The sequence below is a fragment of the Podarcis pityusensis genome, assembly GCF_964106645.2.
Source record: "Podarcis pityusensis genome assembly, chromosome: Z".
NCBI classification, from domain to species: Eukaryota; Metazoa; Chordata; class Lepidosauria; order Squamata; family Lacertidae; genus Podarcis; species Podarcis pityusensis.
This window is the reverse complement of record NC_138044.1, coordinates 31899324-31923436: the sequence shown is the minus strand read 5'-3', so window position 1 is coordinate 31923436 and position 24113 is coordinate 31899324. Positions and strand designations below refer to the sequence as shown.

General features: G+C 42.7%; 1 protein-coding gene across 5 annotated transcripts in view; it reads left to right on the top strand.

Annotated features, from left to right (window-relative positions):
• Positions 1-24113, top strand: part of F8 (coagulation factor VIII) — a 75498-nt gene that overhangs the window by 15043 nt on the left and 36342 nt on the right. For 2 of the 5 annotated variants that reach the window (XM_080990230.1, XM_080990229.1), the window contains 5 exons: positions 11088-11188; positions 14325-14447; positions 15899-16111; positions 20959-21030; positions 23378-23470. In XM_080990230.1, coding sequence (XP_080846356.1) covers positions 11185-11188; positions 14325-14447; positions 15899-16111; positions 20959-21030; positions 23378-23470 — 505 coding nt within the window. In that variant the 5' untranslated portion in view covers positions 11088-11184. Of the gene's footprint in view, positions 1-6784; positions 6804-7487; positions 7510-7630; positions 7971-11087; positions 11189-14324; positions 14448-15898; positions 16112-20958; positions 21031-23377; positions 23471-24113 lie in introns of those variants that run through there. The other 3 variants (XM_080990232.1, XM_080990233.1, XM_080990231.1) reach the window with 3 other exon arrangements.

Sequence of the window (24113 nt, the reverse complement as noted above, 5' to 3'; positions counted from 1 at the left end):
TTGATTCTGAGAACTCTCATCGCCTTCCCTTCTGCTTTGTCTTTTGTGTTTGGGATGCTGATGGCATCACAGCTGAACCAAGATCATTTGTAGATTTTCAAGTAAGGCAGTTTTCCCTGAAGGGCTGGACTCTCAGTTTGGTTAGAGCTCTGCTTTGGTGGGAGCAGCACTGTTTGTACCATGCAAAATTAGACTTGATATCCACAGTTCCACTTGCTTGTTTTCCCAGTTGCTCCTAAATTCCGGATTTCCTTGGCCAGTCTGAGTCACCCCAAAGGAATATGGTCAGTGACCTTTCTGGCCTGCCAAGTCCATTCTCCGCAGGTCAACACTTCTTGTCCTCTAATGGATGCTCAGTGTGAGCCTCCAAACATTGCAGATAACACTGGTGATAAGACAGTAATAACAGGGTTTCATTATCTGTTTCCCTTATAATGCGACTCTTTTTTTCCTTACATAAACATGTTGGCTCTGTGGGAAAGCATATGCCAATGATGAACCTTTTCCATCAACAGAGAAACTTTAAAAATTTAAAAAAGTAATTGGACAAAGATACTTGCATAGATGTTGTTGTCTTTGACTTCAAAGACAACAAAGCACAGCCACAACCAGTAAGGAAGGAGGGAAAATCTGATTAAGTTTGCATCTAAAGGTGAATATGCCTAATTCACACGTTCTAAAGCAATATGCATTTTTAAAAATAAAATGATGTACTGTTGGTACAGTGGTGCCTTGGTTCTCAAACTTAATCTGTTCTGGAAGTCCGTTCCAAAAACAAAGCGTTCCAAAACCAAGGCATGCTTTCCCATAGAAAGCAATGCAAAACGGATTTATCTGTTCCAGACTTTTAAAAACAACCCTTAAAACAGCAATTTAGCATGAATTTTACTATCTAACAAGACCCTTGATCCATAAAATGAAAGCAATAAACAATGTACTGTACTATAAAATAAATAAGACAGCATTGTAGATGATAAAATTTAAAATTATTATTTTTTCTTATCTGCACTTATGATAGTCATTGTTTGGATGGGGGGCTTTTATCCATTTCCACAGCCACACAATCAATCAATCAATCAATCAATCGTTGAACTGGGTTTCACACAGTCACAAAAACAAATTAACTGAAAAAGCCTCAAAAACACAAAATAAAAAGCAAAAACAAAAGCACCAAACAATCTGTTCTGGAAGTCCGTTTGACTTCCAAAATGTTTGAAAACTTCTGATTGGTGGAGGCGCCCTGGAAACAATAGCCAACAGCTGCATTAGACGTAAAACTTCCAAAAAACGTTCAAAAACCGGAACACTTTTCGGCGTTTGGGAATCAAGGCGTTTGAGAACCAAGGTACCACTGTATTAAACTCCTGAGAAGCTATTTAGAATGCAAAAATATCCAAAATACTTGTTGGAAATGTAAGGCACATGAAGGGACATTTTACCATGCTTAGTGGACATATAAAAAAGAAGCAGAAAAATGGATACAAATATATTTTGATATGGAGAATTTTGAAGATGAACTTTCAACTGAAACCAGAATTCTTCCTGCTGGGACTTATGGATATACAGTTAGAAAATGACTATGAAATTTTGTTCCAATATATAATTACAGCAGCAATACTTTTATAAGCACAAATATAGAAAAACTCACTGTTACCAACAGTGGAAGAATGGTTACAGTGGTACCTCAGGTTAAGTACTTAATTTGTTCCAGAGGTCCGTACTTAACCTGAAACTGTTCTTAACCTGTAGCACCACTTTAGCTAATGGGGCCTTCTGCTGCCGCGCCACTGGAGCACAATTTCTGTTCTCATCCTGAAGCAAAGTTCTTAACCTGAAGCACTATTTCTGAGTTAGCGGAGTCTGTAACCTGAAGCGTATGTAACCCGAAGTACCACTGTATTATAATTATTAGACTTAATGAAATTGATGTGCTGAATCAGAGAACAGTCACTGTTAACATTTACAAAAGATTGAAAATCTCTCTTAGACATTTTGTGTGAAAAAGATAAAGAAATAATGACATTTGGCTTTGAAAGCTAAAGATAATGTTGGTTTATAGAGAGTAGTTGTGCTGTGTGCTATATTGGAGTAGATGACTTGAATAATGTTTTTCAATAGCTGACAAATGAAGAATAAGAAGTTCTTTAGTTTCTTATTTCTCTCTCTTTTAATTCTATATTTCTCTCTCTCTTTCTGTCTCTCTCTTCTCCCTTATTTTTCTCTGGATTTAATTTTAGTTGGGATAAATAATGATATTTGTATCTCTTTATAAGATCTAATAACATTTATTTAAACAAAAACAAAACAATATGCAATCCAAACACATTTTGAAATGTAATTTCCTAACCTAGTAATGTGCACATTACACATACACCCAACACACATACGAGGGTAAAGTGTGCATAAATATTAGTAGGAAATGACATACAAAAATGTATTAGGTAATTTTATTTTATTTTTACAGAAAAGTATATATTAGGCCAAATTGCATACAATATTGTGTGCTTTAGGATAAATTCACACTAAAATGAAATATATGTTAATGAGGCTTTTTAAAAAAGCAAACTGATGTGGAAATGTGGAGCACTGAATTTAAGATTAGAAAAATAAGATCAGGTTTCAAATGCCCACTAAGCCATGTGCGGTGAACCCCCTCTTAACTACTGGCTAATTTTTGCTTTTTTTGAGAAGAAAACTCTGGAGACTTAGGGAAGTTAAATAGGAAAAAAATAATTTATTTAATAGAACAAAGTTGGTAAAACAAAAGACGTGTCAGGAGATAGAATACTTTCAGAAAACAGTAAACTATAAAAATGGTGAATTCACTTGATGTTACAGGTGCCTAAACAAGGTGGTAAATGCACAGCTTATTTTCAGTTACTTCACTTCAGTCCATTAAACTTAATTGCATAGTTGTTACCGCTTAATACTTTGGTTCTTAAACAAGGTGGTACTTTCTGTCAGTTTCCCAGCCTTCTATAAATGAGGCTCATGAGGCTCCCCTAGTAGTATTACAGAGCCAGGGGGTCACCACATTCCTCCAACTGGTTTGGGATGATTTTCTTTCCAGAAGATCACTTCCCTTCTGGCTGAAATGAGACCCAAGTAGGGTTTTCTCTTGTCTGTATACTTTCACAAAGACACTAATCACTGTCTTTCAAACTAAGCTCAGAGACTTCCTTCTCTGGCTACAGATATTTTCCTCAGAGTGGATTTTGCGCATACACTCTGCTGAACACCAGCTGAACACCAGAACTAAAACTTTCAACTCTTTTCTCTTTTCCCCTCCCAATTTGCTGTCTCCACCCTCTACTCTGGCTAGCTGTACGTGCAGCCAATCGGAGTGAAACTAAAGCTCAGCGCATTGGCGCACTGTATCACCAAACTCTAGTTTTTTGCCACATGTCCCACCCTTCAAGATCATTGCAAAATGGGAGGTTATCTCAAACCTCTCCTGAGCAATGGGTGAGCATACAGGTACCATACCATTTTGCACATTTTCAAAATTACAGTTATTTCAAAAATCACACATTACAATATCAGTTTCCATTATTAACACCAGCAATTCAAGGCAAATCTCCGTGTTCTTGTCATTTACCCTTGGTCCACACAAAATCCGACTGTGCTGTCCAGGTTCAGTTGCTCTCCTATCCACTCCCCCCCCCAGCGCAAACACGTCTACCCCAGGTGCCAACAACCTCAGCTTCGCTGCTGACCCCAGAATCAGGACCACAGCTTGCCCGAATTTGGGAAGGACAAAAGGGTTCTAGGAGCCTGTCAGGAGTCCTGGAGCTTCCTTTCCAGAAGCAGATGCCTCGCTTAGATGCAGCATGGGATTGAGAGCGGTGCTGGCTGTTTCTCTGCACATGGTGCCAGAGCTGATGTGGTGCAAAATTGATAAGATTCATTTGGGTGCGCCAAATTGTTCTCACAGAGGAGTCCATTTTGTGAAAGATTACAGTGTGTGTCCATGTCGTCTGGCTTCAGGAGGGTGGAGAGAAGAAGGCTCTGGGATGATGCCAGAGCCCTAGCACCGCCTTCCCCGGAACCTAGTAAGTGCTTGCCTATCTTTGGAAAAGAGGGAAGGCTAGAGCCCTGGATCTTCCTTCCCAGACTAGATCCGTAACTGAGAAGATCCATTTGTGAGTGACAAATCATTGGCCTCAAATGATTTCCAAAGTCCATCCATATTAGCTGTCTTGCGCAGGAATGAATAAATGGAGAATGGCTTTCCTTCACTCTGCATTTATTTATTTACTTCCCTGTGCCGCAAAGCTGCTGCTTATCCCATGGAAAAAAAGACTGATTATTTACTTCTAAATTAAAAATAATAATAAACATTGCCCAGTTATTTAAACCTTGTTCCTCCCTTTTCCCCTTCTGCGTTTCTGTGTACGCATTTGTGTGTCTGTGTCTTCCACGTGTCTAATAGGGAACATTCTCTTTCATTTGATATCTATGCTACTAATTACTTCTACAGCTTGAATTTTAGAGAACGTGTGCTAATTAAAAATAAAAAAATCTGTACTTTAAAATAAGAGTGGTAATAATATGTTACAGGTAAGTAAATATTTATAAGTTTAGGACCTCTAAGTGATAGCAGTTGCCTGGACATTACCCCGACCGCCCATAGACAGTTGCATCCTTATTTCAGACATCGTGCTACATTGCGGTGTTTATATCACGATGTCGAGGTGGCTCAAAATCGGACTTTGCACAGGGCGCCATTTTGTAAACAATTTCCAAGTGTCGTCCATTTTGTGTGCCTTTGGAGAGGGCGGTGCAAGTTCCTTGAAATGATGCCAGATCCTGGAACTGCCTTCCCCAAGCCGGAAGCCTAGTAAGTGCTTGCCCATCTTTGGAAAGGAGGGACGGACTCTAAAACCTTGCCTAGAGCGTGCGCAGTTTTCGTGCACACACACCCGCAGCCGAAAAAACCTCACATGATTGCATCTTTGAACAAGTGTCTCTATGCCTGTCTCTGTGCTGGGAAAGCAGTGCTTGGCACTGTAAGCTTTTTCTGCCTCACCTCTGCAAAGCCCCACATGTTTCTGACCAATCCTGCCTACAGCCAGCAAACTGCCCCCCCCCCGCTTAGAAACCCCCCTGGGGTTATTTACTTCTGAGTTGAAGATAATAAATATTGCCTTGTTGTTTAAGACTCTTTCTTCCCTGTGTCCCCCTTGTATCTATTAGGGACCATTCTCACACCTTTCCGTTGATATCTATGTTACTGATTACTTCTGCCGTTTTAATGTTAGAGAAGGGGTTTAATTTTAAAATGATCTCTACTATAAAATAACAGTGGTAACAATATGTTAAAGGCAAGTAAACATAAGTTTCAGACCTCTAAGTAGTAGCCGTTGTCAGGACATAACCCGTTTGCCTCTACATAATTCCATCCTTATTTCAGACATGGTTCTATATTGGTATATCACGATGTTTAGCTGGTGACAAATCACGATCTTGATAACCAGAAATTGTCCAGCCCTGTTGCCGCCCCTTTCCTTTCTGACCTATGTTTATTTAGGATGCTTATTTCAGTCTGCCAGCTCCCATGAGCGCAGAATCTCATTTATGATATAATAAATTGTATGCAGCACCTGGTTTTTTTTGCTTCTTGAGGTACTTAACGCTGTTTCACGTCCATTAGTACTATTCTCATTTTTATGTAGAGCCATGGTATTTAATTCATCCAAAAGTCTGAGGTGGTGCAAAATTGAGAAAATCCACCTGGGGGCGCCAAGTTGTCTCATATAGGGCACCATTTTGTAAACAATTTCAAAGTGCCGTCCATTTTGTGTGCCTTTGGAGAGGGCAGAGCGAAGGCTCGGGTGCTGTCAGAGCCCTGGCACCACCTTCCCCAAGCTGGAAACCTAGTACTGCTTGCCCGTCTTTCGGAAGAAGTGAAGGGCTCTAGGACCCTGTTGCCAGAGCCAGAGTTCTGGCAGTTCTCCTGCACAGTGCCCCTAATATTGAAGATCCATTTGGGGACGACGGAAACCTTATATGATTGCAACTTTGTGCAGGTGTCTCTGTGCCAGGAATAAATAAAAGGAGAGTTGGTTACCTCCACTCTTCATTTATTTATTACTTAAGCCCTTTCTGCCTTGCCTCCCCAAACATGGGCATAGCCTGGGGGGGCAGTTCTCCCCATCAAGTAAATCAATAAAAATACTTAACTGAGGTTCTGCCCCCTCCCAACGTGAAGCCTGCTGCCCCAACATAAACCCTGACTACACCTATGTCTCCAAAGCCCCAATTTTTTCTGCCCTGCCCTGTTCTCAGCCAGCCCCCTTAGAAGCTGCCCTGGGCTTCTAAGTTAAAAATTACAATAATAAACCTTGGAGCGTTATTTAAGATGTGTTCCTTCCTTGTCCCCTTCTGTGTGCATGTGTGCAGTTCTGTATCTGTGTCTCCCACTTGTCTATTAGGTATCATTCTCTCACCTTTCCTTTGATATCTATGCTACTAATTATTTCTGCAGCTTGAATTTTAGAGGAAGTGTGCTAATTTAAAAAATGATCTGTACTCTAATAAATAACACTTTCAGACTTCTAAGCAGTAGCAGTTGCCCGGACATTACCCCATTCACCTCTACATAGTTCTATCCTTATTTCAGACATCACGCTATATATTGCGGTGTTGACATATCACGATGCCCAAAATCGGACTTTGCACAGGGCGCCATTTTGTAAACAATTTCCAAGTGCCGTCCATTTTGTGTGCCTTTGGAGGGGGCGGTGCAAGTTCCTTGAAATGATGCCAGATCCTGGAACTGCCTTCTCCAAGCCGGAAGCCTAGTAAGTGCTTGCCCATCTTTGGAAAGGAGGGACGGGCCCTGGCTCTTCCTTCCCAGAGCCTGCAGTTTTCCTGCACAGCATGGATATTTAGCAAGTGAAATCTCCGGACATCTCCCAGCTCTACGTTTATGTAGGGTGGCCACTTCATTCTGTCAACCTCCATGCCTTTTCAAGGAGCAGGACCTCATTTATGAACCTCATTGCATGTATGACCCACTTTTCTTGGGGTGTGTGGTATTCTTCCTGGCGTACTTAATGCTGTTTCTAGTCCATTATTGCGATTCTCATTGTTACACAGAGCTGTGTTATTACAGTCACTCAGAAACCCTAAATGCGCCTCTAGCGGTTGGAACCCTGGGGGGGGACCCATAATGCCTGTAAACCCCCCAACTGGTTCCCCAGCAAGATAGAGGTCTGCGTACCCCACTTTGGGAAGGCAGGTGAGGGTTCCAGCAGCGTCCCAAAGCCCTCTGCACCCCTTTCCCAAAGCCCCATAAATGTTTGTCCAGCTTTGGGATGGACAGAAAGGGCTCTAGGACCCTGCAGAGCCATGGAGTTTCCTTCCTAGAGGCAGGCGCCTTGCTTAGCTGCAGTGCAGGATCTGGCAGTTTTCCTGCACAGGGCACCCGAGCTGAGGTAGTATGAAATGAAAAGATTCATAATTGAGAAGATCCACTTGGAGATGCCAAATATTGGCCTCGCACAGGTTTGTGCCATTTTATGAAAGATTACAAAGTCTGCCCATTTTGTCTAGCTTTGAGAGGGCGGAGCTAGGGCTCTGGGAGTCCTGGCACCACCTTCCCAAAGCTGGTAAGTGCTTTCCCATCATTGGGAAGGAGGGAAGGGCTCTAGGACCTGCCAGAGCCCTGGATCTTCCTTCCCAGATCCAGAGCAGTGCCTGCAGTTTAGCATGCCAGCAGTTTTCTTGCACAGGGCACCAAGCCTGGGGTGGCAGAAGATCCGTTTGGGGGCAGAGACCCGGAATTTCCTTATAGAGCTGGAGCAGCGTGCGGAGCAGAGGTGGCACAAAATTGAGAAGATCCACTTGAGGAGAGTCCCATACTTCCTGCCAGAGCGATGCCTGCAGTTTTCCTGCACATGGCGCCAAGCCTGAAGTACCCCAAAACTGAGAAGATCAATTTTGGGGTAACAAATACTGGAAGCCTAGTAAGTGGTTGCCCAGCTTTGGGATGGAGGGAAGGACCTGCAAGCTGATATGCTGCACAAGACTTACTGAAGGCTCTGATGTCCTTTCCCTATTTTTCTTTATTCCAAGAGGTCCAGACATTGGTGTCTCATGGGCTAGCTGGTGTATTTGCAGCCTGTACTTTCTGGGAATCACTAACTATTTTCTTGTTTCCCAGAGGGCAGTACACTTCCTCTTCCTAGACACCCGGTACAATCTCTGTTCAATAATTTCAAGTATGCAGGGAGCCTCCACAGTTACTTTGTTCCTCCTGGAGTGGGTGGCTGGGTGGGAAATGGAAGCAGTACGCATGCACATTCAGTTGCCAAAGGCGTCCATGTCACCTAGGAGATTGCAGCCACAGAGATAAGAAAAATTTGTTGCCTGGTGAAGTCACTTCCTGGTTTGCATGGCAAAGCTGGGGTTTTTTCAACAGAGTCCAGGGACAGAAGCACACAGCTTTATCGAGGGAGCACCTGGTGTTGCAGTTTTGCACTCTCTAACAGTTTTACGCCTGCACTGCTGCTAGGAATTCCATATAATCCCTGTTTATATATTTTTAAACTCTCTAGATCTGTAAAACATTGGCTGGTTTCTCAGGCTGGCTTAGCTCTGAGCAGAGTTTGTGGGCTGATTTGTGACAGGCTCTGCCTTTCTAATAAACTCAACATTTTTGACAGAAGTTGATATTTTAGCTTTCTCTAATTTTGCACAGTGATTTCTTGTGTGTCTCTTTTCCTGGCAGTGAAAACAAATTAACTTTCCCATTTTATTTTGTTTGGTTTTTGGTGTCTCAAACCTTTCTTTTCCTGAAGGTTCGTGAGAATAACAACTCTCCCATGTCCCCTTTTATCTCGTCCAGGAAATCTGCTGCTTCCATCACTGTTTGCAGCTTTTTATCCCTCAAAAACCAAATAAAGTTTGAGGGAACATGTTTAAAGAACTGCTTCAGTTATTCAAATGTCTGAACTGTACATCCCTCAACCCATCTATTTAAGGCTCTATCTAGGAGGCAACCTAACTGGGCGTACATTTCACCAGTTTCCTTTTAATATCTCTAATTGTTTTTCTGCTCTGTTCAACAATGAGCCCAAATCATATCCTCACTCTTTCCTTAAAGAGTAAACAATCTGAGGTTTATTTCTCATCTCTGAGTAAACCCACTAAGACTGCCACATATCAGTGGATGCAAATATATTGTCCTGGCTTCATCTAGAACCTCCAAATCTTTACAAGTTCTCTTAGAACTAAAAAAAAAACTTCCACGTCATCTCTTTTCTGATATTGTGGAAATATATTTTGTTCCACTAAGGTAACTTCCCCGCTTCTCTGTGGTACTGGTAACTCTACCCTTCAGGTGCCTCTCTTGCATTTTAAGATTGTACATTCCTTTTTCATGTTTCTTTTTATCCTGCTATAGTGACATTTCTTTCTCTGTCTGTATTTTGGCAAACTGAATCTGCTGTTCTCCTTGAAGCCTGGCTTGTTCTGCTTGAAGCTTGACTTTTCCTTTTCCTTTTTCTGCTTCTGTTTGAATTTTGGCAATTTCAAGTTTTGTTTTCCTAAATACTAAATCCTGACTAGAACTTCCTCAGAAGCTGCTCCTTCAGACTGAGCTTCTCCTGACTGTCCCCTTTCACTTCCAGAATTTTATGAGGGGGTGCCATTTTCTGACAGGGTTTTTCCCTCATAGAAATATAAAACACTTTATTCTACTTGCGGTTTTTTTCATTTCGTATCATGACGTTACCACCAATGGTGGTTTACCCCCTTAACTACGGGCCAAGTTTTGCTTTTTTGAAAAGAAAACCCGGAGACCTAGAGAAGTTAAAACAGGAAAAGGAGTTTATTTTACAGAACGAAGCTGGTAAGAAGAAAAAATGATGTATCAGGAGATAGAATTCTTTCAGGAAACAATAAAGTATAAATAGGGTAAATTCAGTGGAAGTTAAACTTCTCCTATCTCCAATTCAGCTTCCTAATTTCTCTTTATGGGATTCTTCTCTTTCCACAAGATCGCTCCCCCTCTGACTGAAATGTCTGTATACTGTTACAAAGACACTAGTCACCGATTTTCAGAATGAAAATCCCTTTTTACCATTTTTTTACAACTCAACACCCTGGTGGAATTCCACTGCACTGCATCACCAAACTCTTTTTAATCTTTCTGTCACAACCATGAAACAGCCAGTTTAACAGCTTTCTAACATGGTCACTGTGGGGAGGACTGGGAAAGTTGCAGAGAAACTGATTTAATTCTTTGTATAATTCTTTACAGTGGAAGATGTTGGTCAGTGTAGGGCTTTTTATATTGTCTTTATTTATTTAAAAAAATTCTTGGGTTACTGTGTAAACAAAACAAAACAAAAACCAAACAAAAAAAGACCTGGACGTTTTGCCAAATTTAAAAAATCCACCAGGACAAAAATTTTAATCCTGAAAAAGAGGGTGTGTCCTGGAAAAAGAGGACATGAAGCATCGTTCCATGTTAGGCAGTCGTAGCTTCCCCCGAAGGAATCCGAGAAACTATTGTATGTTAAGGGTACTGAGAGTTGTTTAGGAGACCCCTTAATCACCTTATGGAACTACAGTTTTTTCAGAGTGATTTAACAATCAAGCTGTCTTCCCAGGGAACTCTGGGAATGATAACACTGTAAGGTCTTTTAATAACTCTCAGCACCCATAACAAACTGCAGTTCACAGGGTTATTTGAGGAAAGACACGATTGTTAAAGTGGTATGATATTGCTTTAAAAGAAGCCAGATGTGGCCACAGATAGAAATTGAGAACTTTTTTTTCCCATTCAAGCAGGTTTTAATTATTTAATTATAATTATTTAATTATGCTGTTTTTAATTATTTTAATCACTGTTTTTCACAATTACTTTTTCATTATTTAGGGGGGGGAGTGGGTTACTGTTGAGTGTTTATTTCCTAATTATTGTTTTTCTTTTTTGTAAGTAGCTCTGGGTATTACTTATTGGTGGGAGAGTTGGGCATAAATATAAATTATATAATCTAGTAACTCAGAACTCAAAGCAAATACAGACAGTATATTTTATAGCTGTTCAATTTAACCATGCCCCTTTCCTTTTCCAGGGTATTCTCCCCCACGCCAACCACTCGGTACAAGAAAGCCATATATCTGGAATACACAGATTCTACCTTCACACAAACAAAACCCAAGCCTGCTTGGATGGGTAAGCAAAAGGATCTTTATTGTAGAGAGAGGGACTGCTTGTTAAACCACTCTGGGAGTCGTAGGATAATAGGGGTCTTCTAACAACTCTAAGCATCCTTAATAAACTACAGCTCCCAGGATTCTTTGGGGGAAACCATGACTTTTTAAACTGATATAATACATTTTAAATGTACAGTGCAGATGGGGCCGGACAGTGCATAAATTGGAATCAATTATTAATTCCCCAATTTAAATAAAGCACATAAAATGAACATATGAGGAATCTCTTCTACATTCTCCAGTTGGAGGCATTGAGTTCAATGGTGGGTGGAATTGCCAAAGGCTTTTTTTCCCTGGACACCCACACCCTTTCTGCCCCCAATTATTATTATTATTATTTTACCAAGCACATTAACGCTGAATTCATACAAGTGTTACTTGTATTATGGTGGTTTTTGACACATTCGTTTTCTTGCAAGCTACTTTGTAGATCATTTGGTGAAGACATGGGATATTTATGTTATAGCTGCATGTCTTTATTAAGTAGATTGCTTGCTAATTTAGCATAGAATGGTTGGCTTAGGTATCCCCAAAGGGAGCTACTGATTACAAGACAGGCAGTGAAATGTATCTGTGAGTGAGATTGAGATCTGTGAGCTGGCTGTAGAGAATGTGCCCTCTCTTGGAGCTTGGTTTTTTTTTTTTGTTGTTTGTTTGTTTTTTTGCTTAAAGAACATCGCTTGCACCCTATGGCACGCGGGGGCTGCCCCGTTTTTATTCTCTTTTTTTTTATATATATAAATTTTTATTGGTTTTACAAAATTTTTAAAACAATACAAACATATAAAAAGACATACAAACACGTATAGTTTCATGACCTTTTTTTTTCATAAACCTTCTTTCTCGGACTCCCCCATACCTCCCCTTTCTGCATCCCAATGTCCAAAATTTTCCAGCAACTTCTAAATAGTTCTGTCAAACATATGTCTTCTTAATCTTTCCTTCAGTCTAATCTTATATCGCTGTAACCCTTTCTTTCTCAAAACCTCGACATTCTAACATTCATCAAGTTTATAATAGTCCTTAAGATAGATTTTAAATTTCTTCCATTCTTCTTCCGCCGTCTCCTTCCCCTGGTCGCGGATTCTGCCAGTCATCTCAGCCAGTGTCATATAGTCCATCACTTTCATCTGCCATTCTTCCAGAGTGGGTAGGTCTTGTGTCTTCCAATACTTTGCGATGAGTATTCTTGCTGCTATCGTAGCATACATAAAAAAGATTCTATCTTTCTTTGACACCAATTGGCCGACAATGCTCAAGAGAAAGGCTTCTGGTTTCTTCGGGAATGTACATTTAAGTACCTTTTTCATTTCATTATATATCATTTCCCAGAAAGCCTTAATCTTCGGGCACGTCCACCAAAGGTGATAGAAAGTACCTTCAGTTTCTTTACACTTCCAACACTTATTATCAGGCAAATGATAAATTTTTGCTAGCTTGACTGGGGTCATGTACCACCTATAGATCATTTTCATAATATTTTCCTTTAAGGCATTACATGCCGTAAATTTTATACCGGTGTTCCACAACCATTCCCAGTCAGCAAACATAATGTTATGACCAATGTCCTGTGCCCACTTAATCATAGCCGATTTAACTGTTTCATCTTGTGTATTCCATTTCAGCAGCAAATTATACATTCTTGATAAATTCTTGGTATTGGGTTCTAACAATTCAGTTTCTAATTTTGATTTCTCCACCTGGAAGCTCTCTTGGAGCTTGTTATCTGTTCCCTTGTAGGAGTATCTCTTCCCACTACGTCTGCTCTGCTACCCACATATTTGCAAATACAGAAATGTCAAAAGTATTCAGGGCTGTTTCATTCTAAGCAGTGTAAGTGCAAATGGGGCACTGCTTCACCAACCGCAGTCTGCGCTTAGCCCGCCTTTTCTGACTTAAACCAGTCCGGGGGGTGGAGGTGGGGTAACACTACTTATCAGCTTCATTTGTTAATTCAGGTTTTCCCCATTTGTTCCAATCTACTGCTAAAAAGAGGGCTTTCAATGGTAAGCAGCAGGGCAAGGCGAAACTCACTTGGACACTCGTGCCTAGAAAACGCGGGTCCAGCAGAAAACCACTCGAACCTCTGTTTTCCAGGCACTACACAAGTGGAAGTGTGTACGAGCCTTCAGTTGGCTCTGCCCATCATTGGCTCTGGCTTCACCTACTGTTTGGGTGCCCTACCTTCTGTCTCACAAGTTCCAATGGGCACCAGCAGTGCTGTTTTTCTAGGAAAAGAGGTGCTGGAACTCACCATGAGCGCCTCCCATGTTCTCTTATAATGGCAATGGTGCCCACATGAGAGGTGCCAGAACTGAGTTCTGTCAAGTTCTGGCTGGAAAAAAGAAAGCATGACCTGGCTCCATCTTCAAAGTTGACAGAGGCTGGTTCTTACTGCTCTGCCAACTCTGCCTCTGGAGTTATCAGAAAGCATAGGGTAGCCATACGCCTGGAATTTGTCAGACATAGCTGGAATATAGCAGTCAGAAATAGTGTCCAGACGGAAATAGCTGACATGCCTGGGAAAACCTGGATATATGGCATATTGGAAGTCTATAGTTTAGTGAATTTGTAAAAAAAGCAAAACAAAAAAACCTCAACTTTGGGCAAAACTAAACAAAAAAGCTCTACAACAACTTTTGTATCCGAATTTTCACTTTTTGAAATATGGCAACCCTAAGAAAGCTGTCCAGTCTCACCTCTCTGGGTGTTGTTGGCTGTTACATTAGCTTTCCTGTCCACTTCCTCCACCACCCAAATCATGGAGATGCCAACACAGGCATGAACAGACATGGGTGGTTCAACCTTGTCAGAGAAGTGCTAGACTGCTTACCCAGTCTAAGTATCAGAACCACTTGCTGCACTCGTTGTGCCTGCCCCTTTTGCTTATTGCAGGCTTGAAGGGGTGGGGTGGGGGGGACTATCATTTTTGGATCGACATCTTTACTTGTATATAGAGCACCTGCTGTGCCTTTGAACAGCATTTTGCCTATGTATCACATTGAACATTTTGGTAAAAACTGCAACCTGAGTTCAAATTCTTAATCAAGTGGGATCCAAGATATTAAGGTTCCCATCCTCCTTCTCCCCTGCAGGTCTTCTGGGCCCTACCATCCGAGCAGAAGTTCATGACAAGGTGGTCGTAACCTTTAAGAATCTGGCTTCCCGTCCTTTCAGCATCCACGCCATAGGGGTGTCCTACTGGAAAGCTTCAGAGGGTGAGTTTGATACACAAAGAGCACCATGTCCATTCATATTGCACACCCCTTTAACAGAATTTGGTATGACCCACACATTCTAACACCTGATCCAAGGCTGTCCAATTAGCTTTGTGGCTGATGAGGGATTCAAACCTGTGTTTCTACAGCCATATCCAGATTGGGTTGGTTTTTTTTTTACAGATGTATTCTGCAACATGGCATTGATGCAATGATTGATTCATTAGTGGTGCATTGATACTGGACCATCCAAACAAAAAAAGTGGGTGGATAACTCCCCACCACCATCCTGGAACATTTGTTGTGTAAAAAGCTACAGGATTTCAGCTGGAAGTTACAGGAGGCTCACCAGCTGAAAACAAAGCAGTGTGACTGTCCCAAAACTTTTGCAGTTGCAATCAGTGTTGTGGCAGGCACTCCAGTATTTGAAGAGTGACAGACTCCAGGGGGTTCCAGTACTTATCCAAGCTTTGTTTTCCTTGGTCATTAGAGACTGTGGTGTCCTTAGGATATCTGGTTATATTTATGCATCTATACAACCCGAGCATAGGATGGAGGAGCTCACAGCTTAGATACTGCAACAGATCTTGCTCTCCCATTAGGTTTCCAGGTGGATACCCAAAGCCATAACTTTGCATTCAGCACAGAGAGCAAGCCAAGTCTCTCTGTCTTCCAGAGCGGATGAAATAAAGACTAGCTCTTGGGCTGTTGTCCTCCTGCCTACAATATAACACGGCCAGGTGAAAGGGGTGACCCTCTCCTAGAAGAGCATTGCCACCCAGTTGTCTCTGTGGCGACCCAAACCAATCCTGTAACAGAATTGGAAGTAGGTTCGGATATAATTGCCCCAGTACCATAATGAGCACAAATCATCATGAATACACAATACAAAGGACGTCTGGACAGTCCCTATGTCATGTTCAGATCCACTGTGCTGACTCCTGTAGTGTGAAAATTAGACCTCAGTAAAAGGCTGTCATAAATAGGGAAGGGGGATAAATTCAGTTCAGTTCATATGTTAAAGCGAACCTACCTAATCCATGCTATACACGAACTGAAACAAAGAAGCCCTCTGAAATTCACTCTTCACCAAATTTTGCAATGCAGTTTTCCACCCAAGTAATGCATATACCAAAGTGTGCTTTAACATGTCAGTGAAATAAATTTTTAAAAATGTATTATAATATGGGAAATTGCTTTGCAAAAATAAGTACACTAGGCAAAATCACATGCACATATGTGTATATTGCGGGGGGGGGGGCAGAATCACACTAAAGTGCTGTTGATTTTAATGGGGACTTTTTTAAAATTTCAAACTGATGGGGGAATGTAAACTAAGATTGGGAAGATAAGAAACCAAAATTAAAAGATTCACCCATTCCTACCCTTAAAGGAAAGGATTGGCTCCAGCAACTGTAATGTTAACTGAAAGGTTGCTTATGTGTTTTCAGGGGCAGGTTATGATGATGCAAGCAGCAGGCCAGAGAAAGAAGATGATGCTGTGGAGCCTGGCCAGACTCAGACTTACGTGTGGGACATCTTAAAAGAGCAAGGTCCAACCGGGTCTGACCCACAGTGTTTGACTTATGCCTACTCCTCTCGTGTGGACAGTGTCAAGGACGTCAACTCTGGCTTGATTGGAGCCCTGCTGGTTTGTCAGCCAGGTAAGACCAGGAGATGGAAGAGACCTTCCCATTTGTATCACTTTTTCTGAAATACTTGCAAACATTTCACAGACGTTTATTCAACACATTTCTATAGCACTTAATTATTCACATTTCTAAGTAGCATACATAAAAACAACTTACAGAAAATGGGACAATCAAACACTAAATATGTATAATAAACCAAACACTTCCTTAAAATGCTTGCTGGAACAAAAATGTCTTAGTTGTGTGCCTAAAGTTCAACCAGGAAGGTGTTTGTCTAATCTCAGGTGGGAGGGAGTTCCACAGGCTTGGGCCACTACACTGAGTGCATGGCTTCTAGTAGCTACAAGCTGTGCATCTGAGCCATGGAGGACCACACCAGCTGAGACATATCTCAGTGATCAGGTCAGGATATAAGGGATCAGGTGGTCTTTCAGATATCTTGGACTCATGTTGTAAAGGGCCTTATTAGCCCTTGTCTCTGCAGCCTTTACAACACCCCTAAAACATAGGCCAATATTATTATCTATATTGTTCAGAATTAGGTACAGGGCAACGAAGCTGAGAAATAGTGGTTTGCTTCATGCCAACCAATAAGTTCGTGGCTGGGATGAGATTAGTACCCAACATTGTCCAACTCATTGCTCCATGTGCTAAACAAATGTGCTATCTGGAAGACGGGAAAGAGGGGGAGGGAGAAGAAAATATCTGAGACAATGGAGAGAGTTAAAGCAACATTTCAAGAGTCCTGTTTTGTTCCATTCTGGAAGCTACTCATTTCCTATAACACAAGGAAGGGAATTATTTTTATTGGCCAGCTGTGAGTAGAACATGGGAACTCTTGGGAGGTGCCAGCAGTGGAAGTTTCAGAAGTGCAAATGCTTTTCATGATAACCAACCTTTGCCAAACCACTTCTAAAGCTATACTATAAAAGTATGTTTTTGACCAGTGCAGGCATTATGGCTTCAGTACCATGCCAGTTTAAAATAAAATAAAATAAAATAACTCGCACCCCAGTACTTTGCTTAAACTCTAGCCAGTTGAAGGGTTCTGTTGACTAGCAGCCAGCCGCATTTCTATTTAGCTGATTGCAGTCTCTGGGGGCTTGTGAACAGGACTTGTAAACAGGGGCGTTTGTATGGCATTAGCAGGGGTGTTTGAGGGGGAGGCTCAGGTATACATAGGACCAAGAGACATGGTCAGAGAGGGATGTGCTGCCGTGACCTTCCAATACCTGTGCCATGCTTTTCTTCCTGCCTGAGAATATGCAAAACTACACCTGCAGCAAGTGCCTTGCTGGGAGAGACACTATAGCAATTTGAGGCCCACCTATCCACCTATCCTTTGAGCTACTGGGAAAGATGAGGAATTTATTGCCAGAGCAGAGTGTACTGTCCTAGAACAGCAGTGGAGGAAGATTGCAGATTACAGGAGACAAACCCCTGGAGGAACATGACACACAGAAGCAGGACTCTCAGGAGCCATGCTGTGTCAGTGGAGCTGCAAAATGGATTGCATGCCCCCACTTCAGACACCAATTCTGGGCCAAAGGAACAAGGACAGCAGTTGCAGACCTCAGACCAAAGTGGCTTTGGAAGGTGCAATATACAGAACAATCCTTGCCACTCCCAAGAGGAAGTGGTGGTAGGTGACTCCCTACAGAGGAGTCTGCAGCAGTGTGCAGAGGAAACAGGATGTCCCAGGAAGTGTGCTGTCTTCCAGGTGCAAAGATTCACAATGTGACAGAGAAGTTGCCAAGTCTTATAAAGCCAACTGACCACAACCACTTCCTTCTGATTCATGGGGGTACAAACAATACTGCCACACACAGCCTTTGATGTATAGCAAGGGATTATGAGACTCTGGGAAGGAAGCTGACGGGCCTTGGAGCACAGGTGGTTTTCTCATCACTCCTTCCTGTTGAAGGTTGTGGCCCAGGAAGAGAGAGGAAAATGCTGGAAGTAATCGCTGGCAGCACAGGTGTTGTTAGGAAATGTTTGGCTTCTTGGACCATGGTCTCTGCTTCCTTGAAGAAGGGCTTCTGGCTAGAGATAGGTTGCACCTCACAGCGGTTGGCAAGAATGTGTTTGTTAAGAGTCTCGCAAACCTGATCAGATCTTTAAACTAAATCCTGAGGGCAGGGGGACAAAATACAGGGGAGCACATATTATGAGGGATAATAGCTGCATTGATGCACAGGAAACTGAGTTGGTGCTCCAGAATTCTGCTAAAGGGCAGGAAACTACAAGAAGGAAGCAGCTGGAGGGAATGGCTAATGATTTCAGTTGTCTCTGTACTAATGTGCAGAGTATGTGAAACAAGCAAGACGATAATATAGGATGGCAAATATGACCCAGTAGGCTTTACTAATAGCTAGTGGGATGAGGCTCATGACTGGAATATAGAAATTAAGGGGTATAAAGGAATAGACAAAACAAGAAGGGCGGAGCAGTAAAGATGTGTACACATGTGAAGAAATCCATGAGAAGGAAGTACAAGATGGATGGGAGTTTCTTAAAGGTGAACCATTGAAGGCACAAATGCAGACAATTCCAACAAGTAAGAAAAGTTAGAGGTAGAGCGATTCTTCCAAAGTAGCTCTTTATTTGTAAGCTGGAACAGAACTAACTGAGGAGCTCAGTCAGCCTGCTTATATAGAGCTCCAGAACAATGTAACTGTTGCCATTTTCTAAAACTATCCAATCACTGAACGTCACTTTCAATCCTTCATTTGCATAACTATCTACAGTATCCCCCTGCTGGCCCAGGGTGAGAACTTCAGTACATAACACCCCTCCCCACGGAGATAAGGCGTTAGTTACAATCATAATGGTTTCCTTATATACAGCACTACACGTAATGGTTCAATTAGGCACAAAAGCATATTGGTTGCATTTCACATACTTAGACCAACAGTGATACATGTCCAACAACATAGTCCTTTAAGTAAGTTGGGTGCTTGGAAACTTTGCCAGACCGCCGGGGACTGGTAGCCAAGTCCGGGGGGCCACCCAATTCTTGCTGAGGCTGTGGTGCAACCCTAGGTGGCGTTGAAACCAAGTCCCCTGGATCCGCTGCTGTGGGTGGAGCCTCCACAAGTGGAGTGGTCTGAGTCTGTGGTAAGTCTGGCAGACCCTTTGAAGTGGCTTGGTTCGGCTCCACGCTGGCAGTTTGCAAGAGAGGTGGAGCCTCACCATCTGTAAGTGTCTCTTCCGGAGCCACAAGCGCAGTTGGGGGCACCACAGTAGTGTCCAAGTCCCCAACCCTACGCCTAAGCTGGTCTATGTGCCGGCGCCACAAGCGTCCGTCTTCAAGTGCCACCTGGTACGAGAGAGGTCCAGTGACTCCCACTACTGTGGCTGGCACCCAAGGAATGTCCCCCACATAGTTCCGGGCAAAGACCTGGTTTCCTGGAACAAATGACCGTGGCGCATTGGCACAGCCTGGGGGTTCGGCCACGGCAAAGTCCGGGTGCAGCCGGTTGAGCGGGAACCTGAGGCGGCGGCCCATAAGCAGTTCGGCAGGACTCCGCCCTGTGGCCGCATGAGGGGTGATGTGTTGCACGAACAAGTATTCGGCGACCCACTCGTGCCAGTCTCCCCGGTCCAGGCGCGCCAGTGCCTCTTTTGCCAAGCGCACCATTCTCTCCGCTTGCCCATTGCTGGATGGATGAAATGGTGCCGTTAGGGCATGGCGGATGCCCAGTCCCAAAAGGTACCGCTCAAAAGTGCCTGACGTGAACTGCGATCCGTTGTCAGAGACAAGGACATCAGGACACCCATGCATCGCAAAGAGGCCTCGCAGCACCCGGATGACAGCCTCGGTAGTGGTGGAGTGCATCGGGGCCACCTCCAGCCATTTGGAATAGGCGTCCACCACTACCATAAAGGTCCGGCCGTGAAAGGGGCCAGCCAGATTGATGTGCACCCTCGACCAGGGTGTCTTGGGCGTCTCCCAGGTGTGTCCCTTAGCTGCCGGTGGTGCAGGCCTCAATTCTTGGCACGCTTGACAGGCGGACACCCAGGCAGTGATGGCATCGTCCATGTTAGGCCACCAGACGTAACACCGAGCCAACGCCTTCATTTTGACGATTCCCGGGTGGCCAACGTGCAGAGCCTCCAGGACACATTGACGGAGTCTTTGGGGAATCACGACGCGGTCTGGAAACCAAGCCTTATCAGGAATGGTTAAGGGAGTTTGGTATGTTCAGCCTGGAAACGAGGATAGGAGATATGATAGCAATATTCAAATATCTAAAAACTCTCACATGAAGATGGTTTCTCACACTTCAGAGAGTAGAACCCAAACCAACAGGTTCAAATTACAAGAAAGGAGATTCCGACACCAGGAAGAACTTTTTGAGGGTAAGAACTGTTTGAAAGTGAAATGGACTCTCTCGGAAAGTGGACTTTCCTTCGTTGGAGGTTTTTAAGCAGAGGTTGGATGGCCATCTGTCATGGATGCTTTAGTTGAGTTAATGCATTGCAGGAACTAGATGACCCTAAGGGTCCCCTCTAACTACAATTCCATGATTCTATAACTCAAAAGCTGGATCACCCTTTGTTGATATTTTGGTCAATCATTATAAAAGAATTTTTCAAAATTAAAGTTTTAGTTTTGGTTTTGCTTGCTAGCATTACCCACCTCTTCTTCTGCTGAGCTTATTTTGTGGGTTTCTTGCTGCAAAAGTGAGGCATGGAGAGGTTTGGCAAAGAGCACCCCGGAGATTATATAATTGTCCCTGTTGTGATGTAAGTGGTGGCTCTTTATCTCTGCCCAGCCCTGCTGCATTACAGGACTGGGTACTGGAGGTTTTCTTTTTCTTTTTTAATGATTCCATTTTCAAAAATCTTGTATGCAGGGACCCTGATGAGTGAAGGAATTCAAAGCATAGTGCAAGAATTTGTGCTACTCTTTGCAGTGTTTGATGAAGGTAAGAATGGTGTGGGGAGGAAGGGAAGAAGAGGGTAGAACATTTGTCTTGCATGTGGAAGATTCCAGGTTGAATCCCTGGCATCTCCAGGTGGGGCTGGGAGAGACCCCCCTCTCTTTAACCTTGGAGAGCTGCTGCCGCTCAGTGTAAAAAATACTGACCTAGAAGGACCCTGAGTGAGTGTGAGGCAGCTTCCCATGTTCCATCTTTTGATGTTTTTCCACATCCCTGCAGGGAGGAAAAACCTTCTGTAGCTAATAGCAATGTCCTTTGTCTTGCTAAGGATGATGCTAAAACTGGTGGTGACCCTGGACACAGCTTCAGATAAACGTATTTCAAGAGCTATGTTATGGACTAGGTTGGGTCTGGGCCACATAAGCTAATAACACAATAAATTGGTGTGTCTTCAGGGTGCCAAAAGGCTCCTTAAGAGTTTCAAGGACTGGCCAAGTGATTTGCCACTGAGATGTTATCATGCTTCAGCATGTGATAGCAATAAGGTAGAATAGTCCTAAGGCAATAGAGTAGACTGTATCATTTCAGATTATTGGTTGGTGGGTGTTACACTTTTTATTGCAGCAACACTGTAAAATAATTTCAAGTAGAAAATTAGCCCAGCAGGAAGTTGGCTACCTTTCTTCCTGATGCATTACTTTGTTTTTTGATTGCAAGAAACTTGGTCCTCAGGAGAACCATGACCAATATAATCCCTTACCTGGTAGACTAGATTGGTATAGTCCAGTCTGCCAGATGAATATTTCACCTATCTAATTCTGCTGCATGTGTTAGATCAGGTCTGATCCAGAGTGATATTGCCTTAGACTAAGGTTGAGGAAAGCTCAGGACATTGTCAGACTCTAACGCCCCTCAGCCCTAGCCAACATGGCCAGCAGTCAGGGTTGATGGGAACTGGAGTCTAGCAACATATTGAAGACCATGGGTTCTACATCATTTCCATAGCCCTTTTATAATATTGATGAGAAGCTGCACAGGTTGGACTGGAGCATCTCAAAGCAATCCCAAGAGTCAGTCACACTTCGAAGGGCCAGTTACAAAACAGGAATTAATTCAATTACAGCAGGAGAATGAGTAAAAGAGTATAGGAAAAAATAAACTTAATTTGTTTATAGTCTCAGGATTTACCCCCATTTTTAAGTGAAAATCCTATGCCTGTCTCCTCAAAAGTAAGCTTCATTAGTCATTGGAACTTACTCCCAGGTCAGTATGTACAAGACTGCTGACTTATTTTGCTGGGCTTTATTCAACTAAGTTTTACTCAGAGTAGACCAACTGAAATTACTGAACCTAACTTTGTCCTGTTCTTTACTTTCAGTGGGTCTACCATTCACACTGTGAGTAAAACTTTGTTGAATACCACCCACAAAACATTTTATGACACTCTTCAATAAACTTCCAGGGTAGAAGTTTACACACACACACACACACACACACACACACACTCTAATTAAAAGCCAACAACAGCTAAATAGATAAAAAAGAAGAAAGTAGGCATTTTAAAAATCCATAAAATTCAACAGAACTGATAAAGCAAGACCTACAGCCAGCTTTCCTGGTAAGCAACCCAAGCAAATAAAAACGCTCCACCTGAAAATGACACCAGAGTAGCTGCCAAGTGAGTGAGCCTGTTAGTTTTTATTGGCATGATATTGAGATTATGGGTTAATAACTTGGGCATAGCCCAAAAAGTATTGAAATACATTAAAAACACTCAGTTAACTAAGTTTCTGTCCCCCCACAGCAGACTCCTGCCCCTCAAACAAAAGCCTGCCCCGGTAGTGTCCTCTTTTAGGGGGGATTTTACCTGTGATCTCCCCCAAAAAGCTAAACAACTTTTTGGTCCCCTCCTAACAAAAATCCTGGCTACACCTATGGTTAATAGGATCCAGAAAAGGGCAGACAAAATGATTAAAGGGTTGGAGAAACTCTCCTATGAGAAAATGCCTTTGTGGTTTTAGTATAGCAGGGGAAAGGCAAAAAAGAGGAGGCACAATAGAGGTATGTAAAATAATGCACAGTGTGGAAAAAGTGGATTGGGAGATGTTTGTCTCCGTGTGTTATAACATTAGAACTAATGGACATCCAACAAAGGACTTATCCACACTTACCTTTTGCCTCACTCTTTCCCGGCACAGGTCCATGTTTTAAAACTCCATGTCCAAGCACTCTCTTTTTTTTTGCCATGTTTGTTGTTCTTTTTTCAATAATGACTTGCAAGTTCTTTCACAGCGGCTGCCTCTGCCTATTCTGTATATTTGAAGCAGAAATTCTTGTGGATCTTGAGAAGAGTCATGCAATCTTCCTCTGTCTTTCAAATGTCTCCCATCAGGCAAAAGCTGGTACTCTGAATCCAACACCTTAGGAAATGCTTTGTCCCCTGAGCTGCACACTATCAATGGATTCATGAATCTCTCCCAGCCTGGTAAGTGCCACCTATATCTTTCCCCTCAAGAAAAAAAGAAGTGAATGATGGAATGATTGACAGAAGGTGATGGTGGTGAATGTAAACACCACGAGTGAGGCTGAACAGAAGCACAATGGAAAAGCAGAGGGATGTTTTAAATTTCTATATTCTATATAGCTTCTATATTCTATATTCTCAGGAGCCATTTTGTATGGTGGCTTAGGAGGGGCATTTTTCAGGGTTGGTCCAAGCTGTTTTGTGGGTTGAAATAGAACACCAAGCAGCACCCCACTTTGCTAGACAAATATTCCCTTTTGCCAACCAAGTCTTACTTTACCATCCTGGCACCAATTTCTGCCTTCAGCTAAGGTCATACCCACACCAGACATTTAAAGCACTGTTATACCACTTCAGTGTGAGCTACAGTTTCTTCATGGCTGTTGAAGTGGTATAATTAATAGTGCTTTAAATGTCTGGTGTGGAGATGACCTGGCTAAAGTCTGTGGCTTGAAGCACTCTGTTTCACCATGCTGTACAAAAGGACTAGCCCTAGTATTTTTGCCACTGTTAGAAGCTGATGGAGTTAGAACAGGCATAGGCAAAGTTGGCTCTCCAGATGTTTTGGGACTACAACTCCCATCTCCCTGACCACTGGTCCTCT